This window comes from Ooceraea biroi, chromosome 3, assembly GCF_003672135.1.
Source record: "Ooceraea biroi isolate clonal line C1 chromosome 3, Obir_v5.4, whole genome shotgun sequence".
Taxonomy (NCBI): Eukaryota; Metazoa; Arthropoda; class Insecta; order Hymenoptera; family Formicidae; genus Ooceraea; species Ooceraea biroi.
The window spans coordinates 11,770,585-11,793,783 of NC_039508.1; the positions used below are offsets into that span (position 1 = coordinate 11,770,585).

General features: G+C 45.4%; 1 protein-coding gene across 1 annotated transcript in view; it reads left to right on the forward strand.

Annotated features, from left to right (window-relative positions):
- LOC105277020 (GAS2-like protein pickled eggs) overlaps positions 1 to 23,199 on the forward strand; it is a 69,534-nt gene that overhangs the window by 38,088 nt on the left and 8,247 nt on the right. The window contains exons 4-7 of the mRNA XM_011335138.3: positions 17,797 to 17,998; positions 18,092 to 18,176; positions 18,962 to 19,361; positions 19,619 to 19,988. Of these exons, the coding sequence (XP_011333440.1) occupies positions 17,797 to 17,998; positions 18,092 to 18,176; positions 18,962 to 19,361; positions 19,619 to 19,988 (1,057 nt within the window). The remainder of the gene's footprint in view (positions 1 to 17,796; positions 17,999 to 18,091; positions 18,177 to 18,961; positions 19,362 to 19,618; positions 19,989 to 23,199) is intronic.

The following is a 23,199-nucleotide window of genomic DNA, read 5'->3' on the forward strand; positions in this document are numbered from 1 at the left end:
GATAAGAGAGCTCCATATGCGGCCGGCTCTATCTCCTTTTTGTCAGAGAACTGCCAGTGCCGAAGATGACGTCGTTAGACGAAAGCTGCCTCGGCCGCAGCCGATCGTTCCTCGTCGTTCCTATCTGAAAAAAACTGACGACGAACGTGGGAGTACAAAAAGACGTGTAAGGGACGAGCTCGGACAGTGACTTTTTTACGGCCCTGGTCTTACGGGAACCTTCTGCGTACACAGACTACACAGAATTGATCCACTTCTCTCAGCGGTCCCCATTCCTCCGGACTCGTTGCAAACGATGATCTGCGAAATGTCTCGTTGAAATCTTCGAGTTTCGTATTTTAGATAAAAAAATATTGAATTCTCTCTCTCTCTCTGCGGACTTTTATGAGAAATAATCCGTCGTTGATGATAATGCTAAGGATAAGCGTAAAGTAACTTCTAAGATTTCGAATTTCACATTCCTTCAGTGGTCATTAATGAACCCGCGCTTATTAATGTAATGTGAGACATTGCATTCGCACTGCACCGTATGCGTTATGCGTATCGTGTGACGCGCGAACCGCACACCGTGGAAACCACGAGTGTTTGCCGAAGGCGGAATAAAATTGCGGGAGAACTAATTGACCGACTAATTAACCCTTTCTCCCTGCCAGCGTCCTCAATCATGAGCATACTTTTTCTTCATTCGCGATGCGCAAATATACACTTTTAGAATCGCTTGGCTGTCCCAGTTCACGGACACGTCGCGCGAGTTGATTGGAGTCATCTCGCGTCGTCTGCGATTTCCGAAGAAAATCATTTCTAGAGAGCGAAGACAAATCGTCTGCGACGATTTCTCATCTTATAGGAGAAGAGCACTTTTCCACCCGAATCGCATCAATTTATCGAGCATAAAACAATATTTATTAAACAAGCGCATAATTCAAGACACGGGAGAAAACCTGTTTGAATTACTTCGTCCGAGCAGCCTCGATTTCAGGATCGTCCATATGAAATTCTTCGGGAATGCCTAAAGTGTCTTCGGTCACGCAGGAACGACTTGCAGGGATCCTCGATTTTTCCCTGGGCTAAAATAAGAGGCTGGGCACCAATATGATTAATACGTGATCATCGACGGGGCGTTGCGAGCGTTACGCGAGTCTTACATTAGCCGCGATAAGTGCGTCCATCAATTACCCGGTGCGAGCGTGGCGATAGGTTGAAATATTTCGCGGCGTTTCATTAGGCGATTTCCTCGATCGTGTAGCCCCTCCCGCTTTCCCGTAATCGGCGCGCGGTAAATATAGCGAGAGCCCGTTTATAGAGCGAGTTTGCCCGTATAAATTTCAGCCGTGCATAGTTTCACATTCTGCGCGGATTACGCGTACGGAGCAAGCGTCGGAAACGAGACAATGTACCTCGAGCGTAATGCGCGACTAACGATCGCGTTTGCCATAAATCGCGATGGATTACGTGTGTTTGTAATGCGTTGCTCCCCGGAGAAATTTATTTCTAGTCACGACACGGGATTATTTAAGGCCTTATTTACGCCGGAGTGTTTGGCGCATAGGGGCGAACGCCCCCTTTGGACATCTTGATGAATTCGCTAGGAAGCGAAGCTCTATTTTGAGCTGTACTACACTTTTATAAATATTATAGGCTTCATTTTGCACGCGGTCTAGATTGGCAGTTACATCAATCTTCTCAACGAGCTTACAAATCGCATTTGCGCGATAACGTAACGACTGATAAATCCGCCGTTTATGTAAGAGGTCAATTAGATTAGGTAAACCCACATCAAACCCACAGTATGGACAGCGTTAGTCACTTCCAATTTAGCTGTGTCGACTACGCCGAGTTGCCCAGTTTAGTTGAACTATGTCAATCCGTTACACGTCTAAAAATTCAAGAACGAATTATGCAGGCGCGTCGGTTTATCAGCTCCACATGCTGATCGCTGTCGAAGAACAAGAACGAGACCGTCAGGTTTTCATCACGGAAGCATAATGGATCGCGTGTTAATAGATCGCGTCTCGTGGAAACAAACTGGCCGAGAACAGGGGGCAACGTTCTTACTTTCGCCCGACATCCTTCGCGGGCGAACAAAAAGCGCGGGGCATCTCTGCGCGACGATATCGAACTCGATTCTCGTCGATCAAGATCCGCCGCCGCTGAAATGACTCGCGATCTCGTCTCTCGAATGGGCCTCTCACTCCTCTCTTCCCACGAGAGAGCCCTCCTCCCCCGCGCGTACACGATCCTGGGAAGATCGGTCGGCGATGATAATGCCAAGATAGCGATCGGTATCTCGACCGGAGGTTCCATCACTTTCTCCGCCGCGTGTATACCTATATCTACACAGTGTTTCAGGAAGAAGTGTCGTATATGCGGAAGTTGCGGACTATCGTTCCGGGGAAAAAGTTCATATAAATGGAGATGCGGTTTGCGCGCGCTTGTGGAACCGCGCGGAGATTTATCAAATAATGTTAAGGGTATTAGAGAGTACGCACACCTATCGAGGACACTCGACGTAAATTATACCTTAGCTCGATACTTTGTGCTTTAATTGATTACAATCTTGTCAATTTTTATGAAAAAAATCTCGATGACGATTTATATAAAGAGTCGCGTTATTTTGGGATTTATTAATCTCTATTTAAGTGCTATATTTTTCTTCACGTAATCGTGTGAACTTAAGTCATATATATTCATATATGAATATCTCGGCTTTAAATTCCTATCGATTTTATCCACTGCAGTATTTATAGCGTCTTCGCTTGGAACATCCTATATGTCATAACGAGGCCAGATGCAGCGATTAGGCGATCGTCTCTCGGGTCACCGACGATCGACTTTTCAGTTCCTTCCTGGCTCCTTCTGGCCAGTCATGGAGTCAACACTTGTGATGTAATCGCGTGCGAGTCACCCGTCCGATACTGTTGGTCATTGCACCTCGGTGTGTTGATTAATGTCTATCAGGACCGATATTTCTTGAAGGCCCGCGGGCCGCAGACGGGATGATTTTTCGTAGTTGTCGTGTGTAGGCAGGAAGAGCCGCTGGATAATGAATTTCAAACCGCCTCCTTCGCTCTTTGGAGGATCGATTTTAACGAGATATTACGTCACTTGACAATAATCACAGTGAAAATTACGCTTGGTAATAAAATTAATTAATAAAAATCTAAGAAATGATGAAGTAAAGAAGAAAGTTGTATTTTGTGAATTACTAGCAATTTGCAGCAGAAATTCGAAGTAAATTTAATTAACTTATATATTTACTTTCGGTGAGTTTAAGAAAATGAAACTACTGGTTCTCTTGTAGAGTTCTCTCTGCTTCGAAGGAGCAGATTTCAGCCGCCGGCGCGCATTAGTAGCAGCGGGTGATTTTTAAACGACCGCCGCGGGGACATTCGAGTTTCCTCGAGTTGTAGGTCAGCAGCTCGCAATGGCGAGAGATAAATGAAATTTCCGCCACTTTCGCTCGCTCGCACGCGTACGACTCCTACGTGCGACACGGCGGGATGTCGCGATTGTAAAAGTCGAGCTAGGCCAGATTGGATTTTCAGTCGTCCACACTTTCGCGGTCGCGAGTGAGTCGCAATAAATGTAGTGCAAGCTCGATCATTCTCGATACCACGCTGATTTCTTCATTCTGGCGCCTCGCAGAGGAGTGCAAATTATCTCTGCGTATCGTTATTTATCCTACATAGTTGATCATAATTTGTTAATTTAATTGCCAATTTAAGGTGCAGAAATATATGCTGTGAAAATTCTTGGTTATCTGACTTGTTTATACGGAAATAGAATATTATTGCTAAGTTCTGACTGATCTTTGATATATCAGCGAAAATTTTATCCAGTAGAGAGTTACGCTTGAACTTCAGATAACGATGGAGCTCTGGACGCTAGTTATATCACGCCACTGGAAAGAAGCACGTCAGCTTTCACGTTTTATTCGTGCATTCGTATGCCACTGTATTTCTCTCAAGTCGCCAAACTTCAATTCCGCGTATTCCAACTGTCCATTCCTTCAGGTCCGCGCAATTAAGTCTTTCGCATTACGCTCCAGTGATCGCATTCACGTTCTGAGTTCCGGCATATCGCGGAACCGTATCCTACGTCTATATCATTCCGATACCTGCATATATAGCATGTCCCATATCTATCGAATCAGCTAAGTAACGCAAACTTCGCGGAGAATCGATTCTCGTCACTGGCTTCTTGATTTACAGCTGCTTTCCATGAAGTACGTTTCCATCAAGACTTGTCGAGAATTAATCAAGAAGGAAATCAAAATATATTATCTGTTCATCACTGATGTAAATGTATGTGATAAAAAGATATTTACACACACATCCACATCGTACGTATTACATATATAACAGTTACATCTGTAAAGAGGAAGCGCCATACTCCTCCGCAGCAGCCAGGTTCCCGTCATTCAGGGTCTCTCCGGTAGATTTGGGACACCCCGTACATTCCGCAACTTTCCTCGCGAGCGCGTAACATTGTAGAACCGATGGCAGTTCGAGCGCAGTAACGTCGCTGACAGGCGCATTAAAAGGCCGCGGGACACTTCTCGTTTGTTCAGCGCAACCTTTCGTAAACGCAGCGATACTTCCGCGTGTCGACGTATCTATTAACATAACAACGCGCGGAAAATTAATCCCCCGCCGCTCCAGGGCTCCTCGGCGGCGGACTTTTCTCCGGCGCGTTTCCCTCCCTCTTCTTCAACGTCCTCCTCGAGGTCCACGTTCACGTGACCCCGGCGCGCGTGCCTCCACATGCACAGCGTCCTCCTCTCGAATGCAGCTGCATACTGATGCTGCGCAATCCGCGTCGCCCGCGCGTTCCCGGCCTCGCGATGGAATTGCGCGCTTCCTCGTGCGCAATACCAGATCCCAAGGGAGAGAGCGCATCACGACGAAGATTCGGGAGACCTCGAGGAGGAGACTCGCAAGCTCTATCGCTTTATTCGTATCCGCCGAATACTCGGATCGATCACAGCGAAAGCAGCATAAATATCAAATAATTTCTAAATCTTATGTCGAGGATCATTTGAGTCCTTAGAAAATATATACGTCAACTATTATGTCAGTTTGATATTAGTGTCGCCATTTCAAATATTTTTAAATGACCTTCGTATTTTGTAATTCATTTTGGAATCGACTCTTAATTTTTTATTGGTCGCATTTATTGGGTTTGCGGAAAACTGTGTGATTATTCTTGATAGGTCGACAGGCAATTTCGATACGTCTTAGAGTCACGTCGAGCTAGAATTACGTTTGGTTGAATGTGGTTTGTTTTCCAAATCGTTTTGCTTCGCGGTCTAATTCGCGAGTCGCATCGCGCTTTAATTTGCGGAAGGATACAGCACTGCCGATCATCAAAGTTATTTAATCGGGATGCGGCGTCAAGACGGATTGATCTCCGAGCGTAACACTTGGTTAACATTATAACGGGGTAATAAACAAGGATTATTAATACTGCGTGCCAATAAAGTATGCCTGATGTAAAATCAAGCGTCATTCCGCTTGTCCCGGGAGAAATATACGATCGTACCTCGCACGCCTGCAATTATGCAGGTCCATAAATTAATTGTGCTGGAAGAGGACACTCCACGGCAATTAGCGGTTTATTTTCCGCATCGGGGAAACGTGTTCGGCCCGCGTCGACCTTTTCCCGAGTCAAACCCGTTTTTCTCGCTTTCCGCTCGGCTCGATTCGTCTCCGGTGTTGCATATTCCGTTTTGCCGCGCGTTCACGGCGCGTGGAATCGCCTCGAAAGATCGCGATCACTAACCACGGCAGAAGGAAACCTTATGTAACGTAACAGAGAAGCACGATGCGTGACAAGTTCATCGTTCTTCGCGAGCGAACTTTGTTTCTTTCCTCATTTTATCGAGATCATCTTGAGTGACATGGGAAATAATAAGTGTGTCAATGGGATCACGCACAGTCTAATAAACTCCCCATAAACTCCCCATCGACGCGATGCATCATGCACTTGGTGCTTCTCGAGCGTGTACGGACCGAGATCGGTTTCGTGCTTTGTTCACTCGCTCGACGTTACACGCGGAGCGTATCAGTGTCACAAGAAACGGCCGCGCAAGTATGTAGGACGGTTGATCGATCGTCATGGAAGGATTTAATGGTCGTCAATTAAGGCAAGGATTTGCCGCGATCGCGTCGTCGACGTCTTTCGTTTCGCACGTTTCATCACAGGAAGTGCACCTGTCGCGTGACTTTTTTAATTCGTCGCGAAGCCACTTTAAATACGTCGCGCCGATTCGAGATTAGAAAGTCATCGAAGCGCTGCGGGCAAAGGGGAAGAGAGAGGTGCTGCTTCAGGGTCGCGATTTTTGTCTTTCTCCACTCTCATTGGATTCCCCGAGTTCCCCGGATTTCATTATACCGCGAATATTACCTGCGATATTAATTCTAACTTCTTCCCGGTGAGAACTTCATTTCTGCGAGGAATCTGGGAAAAGAATCTCGGAATCGGATACATGGACGAAGGAGGAAAGTACCGAGCGGAAAAGAGAAACCGGAGACACGAAGGGAGACGGTTGTCGAATCGTAATTGCGCGATATGTTACCGAAGCGTACGTTCATGTCGGGTTTTAGTCGCGCGCGCGACGGTGGCAGTTACAAGATACGGCGTGTAATGGTACACGGGAGTAATTAAACGGCGTATTCGCCGGCGATCATTAAGCCGCGATAACGTAAGTTACGATACTATAAATTAATAAATGTAAGTAACGCGGCCGCCTGCGTCTCGTAGACACGCGAGCGATTCAAATTAACTCGTTGGATATGCGCCACGGGGATAGCCGCCGTGGTATTCCCGTTTGCACAGCTTATTTATGGGCCGATACAACGAAATCTCTTACATAATAGAATTCGCAGTCGGGTACAATGGTAATTGGACAGGTGCGTGCGTAAAGGAGCTCGTCGCTCACCGGCAACGTGAATAAATATGCATTGGTAATACGAATTATTAGAAATGATCGATTGTCGCGCATGATACGGATATGGAACGATTAGGCATTTGCACACGTCGTTACGTATATGTCAAACTATTTGTATCAAGTGTCTCGCTGCTGAAGAGGGACTTTATTAATCGATCGTTCTCCAACAGACATTTCACGCAAATGAATTAAGGATTTACTATTTCCGCGACGTCTTAATTTTGACAATTTTAATTTTGGTACGATGGTGAATGATCTGGTGGATTACGTAATATGAGTGTCATTGTTGCGTAAACGATAATGACACTCGTCAAATGCGGTTTTACGCCGCTTTCGATTAAGTTTCATGAACACCTCTGTCATCTCAGTAATTATTACCACGACCCCGCGTAAATCAGATTAAACAAAATTCGCGATGTTATCGCGGGTGCTTTAAATCGGAGTGCACCGCGCGCAAAGATCGCTATCTGCGGCCGATTTGCGCACGAGAAAGTTGCTTTGCGAGAATCGCGCGTTTTTCATCGCTCGGAGCGTACATCGCGAAGTCATTTCACGCGCGGAACGATACGGATATCCAAAAAATTCGATATCGCAAGCGATCGACGGGTCTCTTGATACGCGTGGGTGATATCTATGCCTCTCTCTTTCTCCCTCGCTCTTGCGCCTCTCCTCTCTCTATCTCTCCGATCATTCCCTCTAAACGAATACACCGATAATAATCCGTATTCCGTATCGTTAGGTTGGGCCGTGTTACGTAAGCCGTGGCGGCCTTGCATTATGGCATCATAACCATTCATCCTGTCCGTTCACCTGCAATGCGCCACACAATTTGTCCCGGGCGAGCGATATACACGTATAGATATGCAGGGATATACAGGGTGACCTGATCATTGCGCGCTTTCTTTCAACTAGAACACTCAAAGAAGCGAGAGGGAAAAAGAGAGGGTCGCCTCTTGCAGTACCAAAGTATTAAATTTTTAAATATGATGTTCTTGACTTAAGCTTCAGATATGAAAATGTACGCGAAATCTTATTGTGAGAGCGGTACTATATTTTATTACATTAAAAAGAATGGAAACTATTCTCTAAAAAAATAGAATTTTATATTTTTTAATGATTTAATTTCTTAGCAATTATTAAAAGAGATTCGAAGATAGAAGAAACTTCAAATTTGACAAATAAGTTAAGAAAAGCGAGTTAGCAGGTTGCTTGGAACACCCTGTACATTGAAATATTCGTATTTGCCAAGAGGGAGAGTAGAATGTTCCATACCAACGTAGACGTGGGACGAATTATTCGGGAAATGCTAAGGAAACGCTGCGACCCGTAAAATCAATCTATCGAATTTCAATCGAATCGGTTCGCCAGACATTCACAGTTCAGTGTCGTTTCATATCCATACACCACAATTTTCGAAGACATTTCTATTCTAATAAGTTTGGTGTTCAATGAGCTGAAAATCGAAGAATTTTTACCTTCATATAAACCATAAAATTTCTAAATCTATAAAGTTAGTCAACTGGAAGCATCAGGTTTCAGAAACGATATTGAAAAATCTATTATTACCTAAATAGGAAAAGTATTCTTATAAATTCTAGTAAAAGTATATAAATAAAGGTACGCTGCTTCTTACAAGATAAGAAAAATGTAGTAAAAAAATGGAGGGCTTAAACACTAAGACATTACTGCGTCACTTTCGCGAGACGGCAACGAAATCGCGTGGTCTAATTCGGCCTATAGCGCATTCGCAAACCGGAAACGCGTAGCCTACAAACTCAGTAGCTCGTAGACAATTGGTCTGTCGCAAAACGGTCGAGGACGACGAAAGAGGTCGGCGAAGATGGCGATTGCGTCCCGGATCCGGTGCCGGATTGCCGATTATCGTGACAATCGGGAAACTCGCCTAATAACGCGATCGTGCCGCGACATGATCAATATTGCATTTCGTAGTTGGCTTTCGGCGTTCGTTACGAGTACTAATGTCGTCCATTAGTCCTGCTGCCAGAACGTTTGCTAGCACAACGAGCCGGATCCGCTTGATAAATGCTATAAATTTCGCCCGTCGCCGCAGCGACGTGCATTAAAGCTATTAGAAAATCGTCGTCGAACCGGTTGCATTATCCTCATTGATACTTTCGTTATTCCGTAACAAACGCAGGATCGCACATTACGCAACGCGTCTCGCGTTGCGTTGCGCCGGTTTCGCGGGCACAATAACATCTAATGATGATTTTTCCATTCGTCGAGATGGATGAACCTCGTCAGACGCGTCAACCAGTCGGTCAAGGTAGATCTTTTGTCGTAAAGCGACGTGTCTTGTTCTGAGAGGCGTCTAAGTGCGACGTACCTTGCGCAATTACGTTCACGTGCACGCGCGTTGATACGTGCTCTATTTTCAAAGCAATGTATTATGCTTCTCGACTTTTATATCAATTTCAGAGATTGCAACTCTCCCTCAGACGTGCCGAGTCACTCGGCACGAGTCACTCGAAGCACGAAACTCGGAAATCTGCGATGGACGAAAGAACAATTTACCATCATGAATCAATGAAAGTGCAATTTCGACTTTCTTCTTTTCGTCCATGTGCTGGTCTAACAAGGAAAGGTTTTTAGGTGTTACACTCGGATTTCAAAAATTTTTTGCACGCAGGTAGGGAGGTCCCCAAATAGAAGAAAAATTATAAAAGTAGCGGCCCAAATGCATATTTGCGCGCTACGTGCGCAATTTTCGATGTTAGGTTAATTACTCAAAACTGCTATTTCCAATCGAATTCTTTACATTTTTTATTTCACCTAATGCACAACGCTTTAAAAAGAAATCAAAACCAAAATTAAAACTGAAAGAATTAAAAACCTCCCTTGACCAGATCTTTTATGTCCTCGTTATGGATTCTGATCAAATCTGTTTAAAGTCGCGTACAATAAATCACGCAGAAAGAGCAAACTACGATTTGCGCAATTATTCCAAATTGTGTGCATTGGCAGTTGCAGTAAAAAATTAAAAAAGTTACGATGCAAATACCATTTTTGAGCAATGGGCCTTTTATACGCACTGTGCTCGCGCGGCACGAGATTACATTAGACGCTCGTATTTTCTAAACACACACAAGTACACACACGCACACAGAAGCACATACGCGCACGTACACACATACACACACACAGACACAAAATTATTTAAAGCAATATAAATGTGCATTAGGTGAAATAAAAAATGTAAAGAATTCGATTGGAAATAGCATTTTTAAGTAATTAACTTAACATCGAAAATTGCGCACGTAGCGCGCAAATATGCATTTGGGCCGCTACTTTTATTTTTTTCTTCTATTTGGGGACCTCCCTACCTGCATGCAAAAAGTTTTGAAATCCGAGTGTAACACTTAAAAACCTTCCCTTGTAAGTGAGATGATTGCAGTCTATCTTTCAATCATTTATGTATAGAAAGTGGTCATTCCTTCCGCGGACCAGTCGCGTAATTAATGCGACGCGTTAATGATACGCGAATGGCGACGAGTTAATACCCCACATAATTGATTCTTAAAATAGCGTTCGGAACGGGTTTCCTCCAAGACAGCCGGCGCGGACGGATAATGCAATCGGCGAAGTAAATAAATCCGCGCGCCGAGCCCTGTGCCATTAGGGCCGAGCCACCGATCGGTTGCATCAACGCGTTCGTCGTAAAGCCCGCTGAAACTGTGCCCCATTAACGTGCCTCTTAATTGCAAATCGTTCCATATGCTTATCGGCGAGACACCGCCGGCTGGTGGTCGCGGCGAATTGTCCAGCGATTCCACGCACAAGTCGCTCACGGCGGCATAGTTCGATCCAATTTATGTCCCTTCGTGCTCCCCGGCCACTCAACCACTCAGGCCCTTAATGCAACGGCCCTTCGTGCTGCGTTGCATTAAGAGCGCCGAGCATGGCTTATTATCTCATTACCTTAAATCTGCCTCGCGCGAGGAAAAAACGTACATTCGCGATTCCCGCTCTCAAGGAAAGGAGAAGAAAATTCAATTAAGGAATGTTATTTCATCCTCGAATAATATGTTTGTCGATATGTTGAATAACAATTTCGAAACATTTTCTTTTAAATCGAGTTACGACTTTGTATTTAAATACGTCTCCGAAGCATCGTTTGACATATTTATTTTGTGGTTTCATGGTAAACATTTCTGGCAACGTCCATAGCTGATGGTAAATCGCTGGTATCCTCCCACGGTAAAATTTATTAATTATCGAACGTACGGTACGGTCGAATCATCGCGATGCGACTGGGTTTGTTAATCACGACCTGCTTAAATATTTGGAAGGAGAGGCGACGTGACGTAAGTGGAAGCATGCGATCGACGTCAGCTGGAACGCCCTCGGAATCCGCAATGGGACGCTCGTTTGTGATGATTTACCGAGAGCCAGCGTTACTTTTTCCACGAAGGCTTCGTACATCGAGGATTTTTAATACCATCTTACGCAACGCGCCAATTTGTCAATCGCGATTGAAATCTGATTTGCGAGATACGGCGGCCGGCGCGAGAGACACGCGCCGATTTTTAATGCGCGAGGACACCACGGTAGTGGGCGAAATCGATCGATTTTTTATGATAATTAAGAGATAAAGAGGCAATAAACTTGTTACCGTGACACGACCGCTTTAATGCACGGCTCTATATCGGAAATCTCTCGGCGCCCTCGTCTCGTATTAAAATCTAATAATTCGGACTCGAAATTGGATGTTTGATGTGTTCGTTCCGCGCGTGCATAATATTACAATAATTCTGCGATGAGGCTAAATGCGTGGCTAAATGCCAGGATACGTCGGAGTAGCGCACGTCTTAACACTTATACCCCGGCCGTTTCTAAATCTCTTTATTTACGTTCGATATAACGCACGGCACAGTTTCTCCGTAAAACTCGCGACTGTGCAATCACGTATGCCACGCGTGTCACAATCGCGAGGCATTCTATCTTCGCGGCGAAACGCGCACATAACGCGGCAATTCCGCGTAACGGATTATTTAACGCCTCGAGACACGAGATACGCGCGACGAGCGAAAAATCCGCGTCGCCTTACATCACCGAGACAATTCCGCTCGCTCACTCGCAGAGCGCTTGCTAATTTATCGAACGGCTCGTATATCGTCCGCGCTGGAAAAGTGTCACTGGCACAAGTCGCGGTAGGAAAACGCGGCGTGTGTCCGCTCCCCAGCGGCCCGTGACCAGGAATTTTGCACGGCACCAGAACCACGGCGTAGCGCGATTGCCGGTCATTGCAAACATTGCAAACGCAACGCCGATAAATTATTTTCAAGTGTCAAAAGCGCGCCGCCGGGCGTACGCACGTGAGTGCGCTGCAGAACGCTCTCGGGTATTGGCTCGGAAAACTGCGTGTCAATTGCAAACACTTTGAAATAGCTCGACGCGATTTGCCGGTGACGTTCTCGGTCGGTTAGAAGTTTCGCGTGCTAATGAACATTCCGTGCAGGCAACGCGCGATTTTCTCATTACTTTCTGTGAGCATAAATGATCTTTCCCAATGGAATTCTTGTGGAAGGATTTAAAGCGCGTATAAATTAGACGGACGTTTCGAACGGCCGTCCGAACGATTTGTCCGACATGTAGACGTTGAATTTCAAGCAGTCGTAACTGATTGTAAATACGGACATGTACACGATGCATTCTCGGATCTGGAACGATTATAGAAGCCAGTCGAACACGTTCTCCCAGCTAGATTGGATCTCCTATAGACACCCTGTATATTTAAGGCGATCCGACTCGGCGATAAGGGAGAGTGATCGATAGCGCGGCCGGTTTAACGCCCGCCGTAGAGAAAATTCCGATCTTCGAATTATCGGGGAGCGATACAAAACGAAGCCGACTTCGGGAAGTTATCAATAAAAACGGTGATAAATGGCCGACGAATATACGACGCGGTTCACGAAACAATGGTATCGCAGCGAATCAGAAATCTATCGGAAACCTGAATCCACTAAAATAGCGCGTTATAAATTGAAAAGTTAATTGCAAGCTCGTCTTTCTCGCAAAATAAATCGTAAACGACAACCTAGCGTTACTGCCAAGTCGCGTGCGTTGGAAAAGAATCTAAACCGACTTAATGAGGTATCAGAGAGAGCAGGAAGCGCGATAAAGTTGCAGATAGAGAAATCTCTCTCAGCTTCTGAGGAAGCGCAGCAACAAAAAAACCAAGAGGAAGCACATGCACCCTCTCACCCTCACTATCCCCTTCAATGGTCACAATTAATCGCTAACCAGATTAGGATAACACTTCGAGTCACCCAAATGTGCAAAAGGAACAGTACAAGACGGGACACCCTCGATGCATCGCGGCGTCGCACAGTGGGCCAGAAAACTCACAAAAGTGGCAAAAAACCAACACTCAAATTTTTACTCAATTATCACGATATCTTAAAACAGAGTAGTTGAAGTGGCCGTAGCGAAATGTTTTTACAGGTTATTCAATATTTGTTCATATAGGGGCATCATGAACAAGAAAAATGTTATTTGTTTCCTAACGTATTTATAATTTCTTTTTCTCATATGAAAAATTTAGCTTATCACTTTTAAAGGTTTTTCTTTTATGTAATATCAGTATTACGGGTATTTGAATTTGAAAAAGCTAGTAAAGATCTGTGGACGTTAACCTGATTTGAGTATCATGACTTCTTGTGAAATCAATTTTATTCATTTCGCTTTTGTACAGGTTATTGTTTTCCTGCTCCCCGAGACTCCACTTTCTAATCAAAAATTGAAGGTGTCAGGATCTTCATTGTAATGTCTACTTTAAACTTATTCGGCGATATTTTGCGAATACTGTAATTTGCTATGTGTACATGAGTTTTAATTCGCCCAGATTTGCTACGATTACGCGACTAGATACGTACAATAAGGTGCATTAATTCACGTGATAGCGAATATTTATTAATAGTAATATATTTATTAATGTTAATATATATATTAATATTATATATATGTATAATATATAGGTATATATATAATATTAATATATATATGTTAATATATAGAACGCATTTTTTCACGATATAAAGCTAGTTTGACGGATAGACACCAAAGTTTTAAGTTCGACAATTTATCTCACTAGTTTATTTCTCATTGTTCTAAATGTAACAAATAGAAAATATTTTGTCCTACGCAACGGTGCCCCATCTGCTGATAGGCCGCTCTACCGTGCCGGCACTGTCTCTCGCGGCGCTTGTACGCTCCGAGTAGGGAGTAGGAATTTTTCATGTCAGATTCGTTATCAGCAACCTTGAAAACCATTAAATATCAAGTTCCATACAAATCCGATCAAAATTAATAGATATTGACCGCCATATTGGATCCACTAATTTGAATATTGAATTTTCCATGTCAGATTCGTTATCAGCAACCTCAAAACCTCAAGTACCTCGAATTTCAGAAAAGTCTAAAGAAATCTTGAATTTTGTCCGCTTTTGCATGCTTTCTGGCCCACTGTGCGTCGGGTCAAAAAACAAACGCCTCGGCGTCGTAAATCGCGGCATCGATGAGAGTCGATAAGCTCTCGCGCATGAGGGACTGATAAACCGGCGATCTCCGTGATCGCCGATCATCGGTACCTCCGGCTAATGAGCACTTCCGGCGGGGAGTATCGGCGCGAGCGGCGGGCTCATTGATAAATGATTACGTGAGTGACGTCGCCAGGCACGTACGATGGGTGGCCGGCACCGTGAGCGCCGAAGGACACGCGTGTTCGCGTGCTGTATCAGCACGAGAGATTCGCGAGCGTGATACCACCCGGCCAGGACTCTTTGGCCGCGATCAATACGAAGCGAAAGCCGGAGCGCGCACCGGGCGTCGTTCCGCGACACCAGGCCAGACGAATCGATCGACGCCCCGGCTCTGGATCAGTCGATCCGATCGATAGCATGCGCGGAAGGAAAGAGAGAGAGAGGAAAGGGAGTCGCGGACATGTATTGCGCCCGCGTCCATCGATCGATCGATCGTCCGATCGCAGGCGTGTACGTACACGCCGGCCCGATAAATCGTCAGCGACGCCGACGGCGATGTCAGTTCGACGGTGTCGAGGAATCGAATCGTGCTCGTAGGGCGGCGGAAGGCTCTCGCGTGCATCAGCTGGTTCCGCGATTCTGTGAACGCGTCGTAGCTGGTACTGCCTGCCGCACGTGGGAATAAGAAACGTCGACGTTCGCGAGGAGTTCTCTTCGGGCCTGCAGGGGATGCGGAGATGTTTCGTTTAAAATTGGATACAGCGGGTTTTTTTATAATGATATCGCATGCACTCCCCTCGTCGTATATCTCTCCCTGATGGTCTCGAAGACCTTCCTTTAAATTAATTTGAAGGACGGCATAAAGAGAAGACATGTTCGTCTTTATTTCCTCGGCAGTCTCCGCGACAGTCGAATTAAAAAAATCGCATACCGCGCGGATTCTTCGTCTCTCAATAAAGTCATAAAAAGTCATAAAAAGCGAAACGAGGTACATACGCGTGACTCGCAATTACTCGGTGAAAATTAAGTGAACTTGCGTAACAGTCGAAACCTACCCGGCCCGAACGGTTGCGCAATCCTCGCGGACAATTTTATTTTATTATTCGACGACAAAGAGACGCGTCGACTCGACACGCTTGCCTATCTCTTCCTCCTGGCTGAATCCGCCGGCGCGACATTTCGAAAGGTTTCGCCCGAGATAGGGAAAAAGAACGCGACAGCCGTTTCTCTACTGGAGGAATGAAACAAGCTTGTTTCACAATAAGGGACGCTCCTTCAATGCTGAGGGATCGCAGACTAATGCGCGCGGCTCGCGCGCAATTATTTCTGCTTTCTAATTCGAGCGCTTGCCAAGACAAATGTTCGTGGAAATGATATCCTTCGTCGTGTTGATCGTTAAGTGGATGGCCCACCCTCTCTGACGCCTCGTGATCTCACGGGACTTTCGAATGCTCGAGCGTTCAACAAATGAAGAAATTAAGTGGGAGCGAGAATGTAAGCTAGATAATCGTGAAACGAGTGATTTCTCAGCTTGATGCTATTAAACGATCCAAATTTTGAAGATTGTTTCACATCACTCAATCTTTAATGTCAATTTCCTTAAACTTTCGATCGGAACAAACTGCATGTATAATATATGTGAGATATATGTTTCTCTAAAAGAGAAAGAAGCAAGATAAATCTCGCAGATTTGCATTACGCAGGCGACTTTCGATGATTATATCACGTCCGCAACGTGTGCATCGTTGAAAGGCCTCGTGTGCGGTTCCGTTGAATCGGCCGACAAAATGCGACCCTTCCATCATTACGCCGCGAACAGGAGCGACTTTCTCGCGAGGAAAAGCAAGGTTTCCCGGTCTGGCAATTGATCTTGCACGTGCGGCACCGCGTTTTTGTTCGACGTGACTCAGCGAGCGACTGCCCCGCGCTGAAAGCAACCCGGAGCCGAACAGTTTTACCTGCTCTCCGCGGCCTTGTTAACGAAACGGCGGACGGTCCATTCGGGACGATCTTAGCACGGCTTCCGAGAAATCCGTTTCGTTCCTACTAATTACCACAGGCGGTCCTATATTCTCCCTCTTTCGGTGATGTTTCTCTCTCCGCGAAACAATGTATTCATCGGGCAAACCGGGCCCGAGACCCCGTTGGTCAGACGAAGCCTGGGGTGATCCAATAAAAAAGAACCAACAAATGTTATGCCCACGGTGTTTGTTGTTGGGATCGGGTCCAAGAATACACCACCGATCGTTTCTTCCAGTTAGAGAGTACACTATGCTCGTCGAGGCGCGCGGAGAACGCAACGCTGAAAATAGCATTGGCGTCGGGAAATTTATTCCCGAGAAATTAACATTCCCGCGCATGCAGTCGAAAGAGAATTTGGAGGACGCGTGTTGCAAGAGAAGAATTACGCGATAAAAACAACATTACGGGATCCGTAAAAATAACTAAAACTGGAATAACTGCAGCTTCAAGTAATAAAAACGAAAATAATGAGGTTCTTAAGGGGATCCTGGAGTGGCCAGTGAACTCCGTCGCGGCGTCTGAATTACCGGCGGAATCGGTGATTTTCCTGCATTTTCTTTTTATTGAATTCACAGAATGAAAAATCCTTTTCCACGATGAAAGTACACACAATAATGTAATGTGAAAGGCAGGACTTAACTTTCCAAACGGAAAAAAATCACAATTTTTGATTCAGCCACGATTTCACAGGCATACGTAGGCACGAAATGATCACGAATCTTTCTGCACTAATTACTTTTACACTAGGCTTCTAAACTCATTTCTAAAAGCTTCCCCATATTCTTTCATTTTGTTCCGTCCTTGCGATTATCGAATTTTGGCCACACAAACTGCAAAACATTTATATTAAAAACATTAATGTACGAGGTGACGTCACAATAAGCCGATAATAAAACTGTAAATTTTTTTTGTCGTTTTTAACATAAAGTCGAGTTTCGCTCGGTATATTTCTTTGTATACTTTAATCGTGGAGAAGGATTTTTCATTCTATACAGTCATTAAAGAGTAATTAGTACAGTAAGATCGACCAATTCCGCCGGTAATACAGACGACTCCAGGATCCCCTTAATGATTCTCTCCGACATAAGTAATCTACCTTCGAATACAGGCTCTTGCTTCTGCCAGAAAAAAAGTGGCATTGGATTTGGAACAGTCTGGGTCTAATTCAAGGCTCCGATATTGTATGTGCTGTCGAAAGAGGCCCAGGCGAAATGTTAAAGGAGTAATATTAAAGTGTGACTATTAGCGTAGCTATTAGAGTGTGACGTGTCATAAATGAAAGGAAGGAGCTCGACGTTGATCGGGATCATTTTTCATTCTCAGGTCCGCGATATCGTGGAAGAGTGCACGTGTCCGACGCAATTCCCGATGATCCACGTGGCCGAGGGCAAGTACAGGATCGGCGATACCAAGGTTACGATCTACGTGCGGGTCCTGCGCAGCCACGTGATGGTGCGTGTCGGTGGCGGATGGGACACCCTCAGCCACTATTTGGAGAAACACGATCCGTGCCGATGCAAAAACTGTGAGTATCTAGTAACCGTTTTATCGAGCCCTTTTTCCAAACCTGCGACCCTAGGGCGATCCCGACGATCAATATTTCTTCTTGCTTTCCCAGCGCATCGCTCGATGATCTCAGCGAAGCTCATTCAGAAGGCCGGCGGATCCTTCGATTTGGCCAACGCGCAGGTGCATTATGAACGGTGAGTACTTCCTTCTTTATTATTATACATTGCAATTTTAATGATAAATATTCCGGACGAAAATAATTCTGGCACGCCGAGTTTTAACTCTTGCAGTTTAAATCGCGTGTAAATGTTGTAAATTATGATTATTCTGTTGTTCGTGTCTGTATTATTACAGGAAATTGAAAATTTATTTTTCTGAATAGTTTGTTTCTGTTATCGTACATGAGATCAATATTGAACTAATAGAATTTTCTTGTTATGACATTACACGATGTATTCGACATTTCATGCCAGTCATATTCCATCACGATTACCGATACGCCTGTGGCGTTACATTTTGACCGTAAATACCATCCAGTGTGTAAATTAAATGGCATTAGCAACGCCGCCTGAGACCCGCGGACATTCTAACGTATTCTTTGCATGGGATAATAAAATACGTGGATGGATAAACACGTGTCGTTACATATACATTACGTAGAGCTTACAGTACCGCCCACAACTATGCCGGACTTACACGGGAGAGAAGCAATCTCTCAAGCAGGCACAGACGATACCACGTTACGGCTCACGTTTAAGTATCGAGACAAATAGCAGAGAACAGCTAAATTTATTAATGTTGCCGATCTTCCTCGCAAATCCGCCTGACCTTATCCGCCTGCACGCGCACTTGCGAGCGGTACTGTACGCGCTCCGTGACATTTCGTCGCGGAAACTGGAAACACCCGGATCGGCACACGACCTGGTAACGATCGACATCATTCCATCCGTAACGCCCGACCGTTGTTTCCCACCTTTAGATCATCACCTCCGAGAACTCGACGGAGTTCCGCGTCGAGCGTTGGCTCGGTGCAGAATCTGCAATCGGCCCAGCTGCACGCACCACCCAGAAGCATTTCCAGCAATCGCTCGCGATCGCCCACGCCTCACCGGCCAACTGCAGCCGGCAGCAGGGCGCAGCAGCAACAATATCAGCAACAATCGGCCGACGAGCAGAAGAAGCGCTCGAGGAGCCCGACGCCGCACAGGAAATTGCTGGCGAGCCCGAACCAGGGCGATTTGGCGAAGCAGAGATCGATGTCGCCGACGCCCTGGGCAAATCTGAGATCCAGGAGCCCGACGCCGAGGAAAAACGCGGACTCGTCCAAGAGGAACGAGGAGCTGCGGTCGCCGAACGGGAAACCTCAGGAAAATGGCCGGGTAAGAATCATCAGTCTCTTACTTCGTGAGAGGAAGGGAGTATATTTGGATCAAATTTAGTAGATTAAAAAATAGTCCAAACTTTAAATCTTGCATATGCAATTTTTTTAATAGAAATTTTGCATCGATGCATCGATAGCAATTATATCAAGATATGTTTTGTCATTTTATTTTTTATTATTACACAACATCTCGCGCGGACGATGATGTCGTTCAGGATTTGTGACTGACTGTGTGGATTCGTTCGCATTGTTCAGGAGAGCGGCCCCAAGGTGCCGGGTGAGTTCACGAAGAGATACGTGGTGGAGGGTGGCGTGGCACGTCGAGCCGTCGAGAAGGACGACACGCCAAAGTACGAACCGTCCATCTACAACTACAAGTGCAGCGAGGACTCGAGCGGTAGTCGTAGCCCCACGCCGAGCAAGGAGGAACAACCGGCCATCGAGACTTTCGGCAAGGACGCCACGGCGAACACACAGAAGTCGCCTCACGGCGATGGCGAGCATTCGGACAACTGCAGCGAGGTGTCCGACGAAGGCTACCGAAGCCTCGGTGCCGTCCAGCTATCCACTGCCAACGGGAACTCCGCCAGCACACAGGGCTCGCCCACGGTTGCCGATTGTCAAAGTAAGTGGACGCTTCATATACTACATAGCGTAGGTACAATGTACTCGCGAGCAGGGATCGGCAAAATATTAATAATAAATTAATATTACTTGAGTATTTAATTATTTATTTAACAGGGAAAAATAATTCCCGATTAATCGATTAATCAGTAATCAAGATAAGCAATTTTTCAATTGCTCGGTTAATCAGTAATCAAAAAGAACAATTTCTCAATTACTCGATTAATCAGTAATCAAAATAAACAATTTTTCAATTACTCCAGTAATCAGTAATCAAAGTGAAAAATTTTTTAATTATTCGATTAATCAGTAATTATATACAGAAAAAAATTAATTCAACGCAATATTTTTCTAATAAAATTAGTTGAAGTAGGATTTTTTATGACTGATAAAAAAATAATTTAAATAGTGAAATATTGCGTTAATTTCATTTTTTTCTGTATGGAATTGGTGCTGTACGCTGATAACTACTTAAATAATCAAAAAAATAATCCAGAAAAAAATCAACTAAATAATCAAGGAACATCTGACACTGATTACTGAGTGATGAAATCATTGAAAAATTTTTCGGTCTGATTACTGATTAATCAAGTAATTAAAATTATTACGTTCTGATTTCTGATTAATCAAGTAACAAAAATATTTTATACTATAATTACTGATTAATCGAATAATTAAAAAATTTTTCACTTTGATTACTGATTACTGGAGTAATTGAAAAATTGTTTATTTTGATTACTGATTAACTGAGCAATTAAAAAATTGTTGATCTTGATTACTGATTAATCAATTAATAATAAATTTCTCGAAGTTGATTACTGATTATCAAAATAATTGTTAATCAAAGTTGAAAATATTACTGAAAATATCGTTGATGCCGATCCCTGCTCGCGAGACACATATCCGCGACGTGCCGCGCGAGATTCAATCAGAAATTACCGCTCGGTGCAATTCCGCGACGATGAAAACAGAACATTCGTCTTTCCGCATCCGGGACGAGAGATAGCTCGACGCTATCTCGATGGATCGTGCTAGAATCGATCGTTTCTGCTCGACGAGATTGATGGAGTGCTCGGCGACGTTTGTTTCCGCAGTTTCCGCAGTCAGCGAACGCGGTGACGCATCGAGTATCCAGCATTTGGACACACATACGTACTCGCCGATGATGCCGAGCGAGTCATTGAATTTAATAAGAGGGTGCACCGAGGGACGGGGCGGGGAAAGGGACGGTGGCTGAACAAGCGTGCATTGTGCGGCGGACGGTCGAGGCGATGTCGCGTGTCGAGCCGCGGGACGAAGAGGAGAAAAAGAGCTCGACCGTGTGCCGATGTGAATCGAGAGATTAAATTCGATTACGGAGTGCGCCGGCGGGACGCGCGGGGGGGAGGCGCGTGCACGCTTTGTGCGCGAAAATAGAGAGAACGAGATCGCGCGGAATTTAATACTACTACGCCGCGCTCGCGGCGTTTATCTCCGCCTGTCGATCTCGCGAGTATCGACAACGACGAATTAATTCGCTCGTTGAGACGGCGCTTTGTGCGACGCTAGATGTAGAGGCGATAAATTTTCTTTGTCAAGAGCGAGGAGAGGTGGCGCTCGGAGAAAGTCGCTCGGCGCGTGAAAAAAAGGCGGGAGGACACGGTGTACGTGTATGTGTGTGTGTGTCCATGGAAAATAAAATCGATCAATTTTTTTCACGCGCGCGGATCTCTCAAATCGAGTGCCGACCCGAGTGTCGAGTAGAACTCGCCACACACGTACCGCAGTAGAAAGTTATTTATTTCTACGAATTTCTTGTTTCTTCAATTATCTTATCTTTCCCATAACCTTTGTCGGAGCCATTTACAAAGATCATGATGCGTCTATTTAAAACGTATGGAAAGTACGTCTACGGGGTCTACGGGGATAGGATTTCGTCAGACAACGACAGCCCGATTCGAGTGTAATCCCGTGGGCCGCCCTGGCCGCGCGGGCCGGACGTGGTTTTCTCACGATTTGAAACAATCTGTTAGTGTCTTCGTTGTAAGCCGAGAAATGATTTGACGACGACAGGAATCGTGGAGAACCGAAAGTCCCGTTAGCTCATACGCGCGCTCAAATGAGCCGGTAAAAGCAATCTTACCGATCCGAGATGAAAGTCTAGTTTGCATTTCTAGCCCGATCGAACTGTCGCATAAATCCCACGCGATTTACATACAATGTGCACAAATTATTGAGAATTTATACGAATCCACGCACACGTACGCGCGCCCGCTATTCCGAACGTCTCGCATTAATTACCGTTCACGGGGGACCGGGCGGGCCTTTATCGATACATCGCGATCGTCCTGTCGGCCAAACGTGACAAAGGCCCTCGTATCCGAGATATTATAGTAGTAGAGATTCGATAGTAGCTCGCGATCATGTCTCCCGTATGTTCATGTGCGCGAGAACATCATCCCGTGCGAATTCCCCGGGCCCTTTACAAATCACTCGCCACGCGGGCGAGCGACCCGACATTTGGACCACCCCGTCGACGATTAATATTCAAAGTACACGCACCGGCTGGCGCGTTATAAAACCGCGCACCGTATGGGCCGGGCTGACATTTAGCCGGCGCTGCGACCGCCGCCGATTATGCGAAGAATCGCTCGGAGCGTGGGCGATCTTCAACAACCTGTCCTCGGAACAATCGCCGCCGGTCGATCCTCGATAACGCTCGACTCGCGCGCTCTCGCCTTGAACACACGAGCGAGCGTCCACGGCGAGTGTACACGGGCCACTTGACTCACTTGACGCGGTTGACGCATTGCCGCGAGTGGAAAAAGTCCGCGGCGCGACTTGGCGACCCGCTTCGATCGTTCCGCCGCTTTTCCTCGCGGCGAGATCGAGCGGAGTGGGACGTGGAACTGGCTTAACCCGGTGACCCGGACACTTTTCACTCGGCTGACGTGGAAATAACAAGTTTTTCGAGGGTGAACTAGGGGCTATAAGAGGAAGTGGTTCTCCGGCCAAAACGCGCCGTGATGTGTGACTGTTTTTCGTCGACCCGACTTGGAGAGAATTGCGCGTAATCAGATAAAATGTGTCTTTCAGTTTTCAGAGTTTTGTGCAAAGTATGTTTAAGTTCTTCTATAATGATCATTTCTAATTTTAACTAACCTTTAAGTTATAATAATTATTTTCGCTTTTATTATAAATGTAAGAATTTCTGACTTATGAAATTTATACTT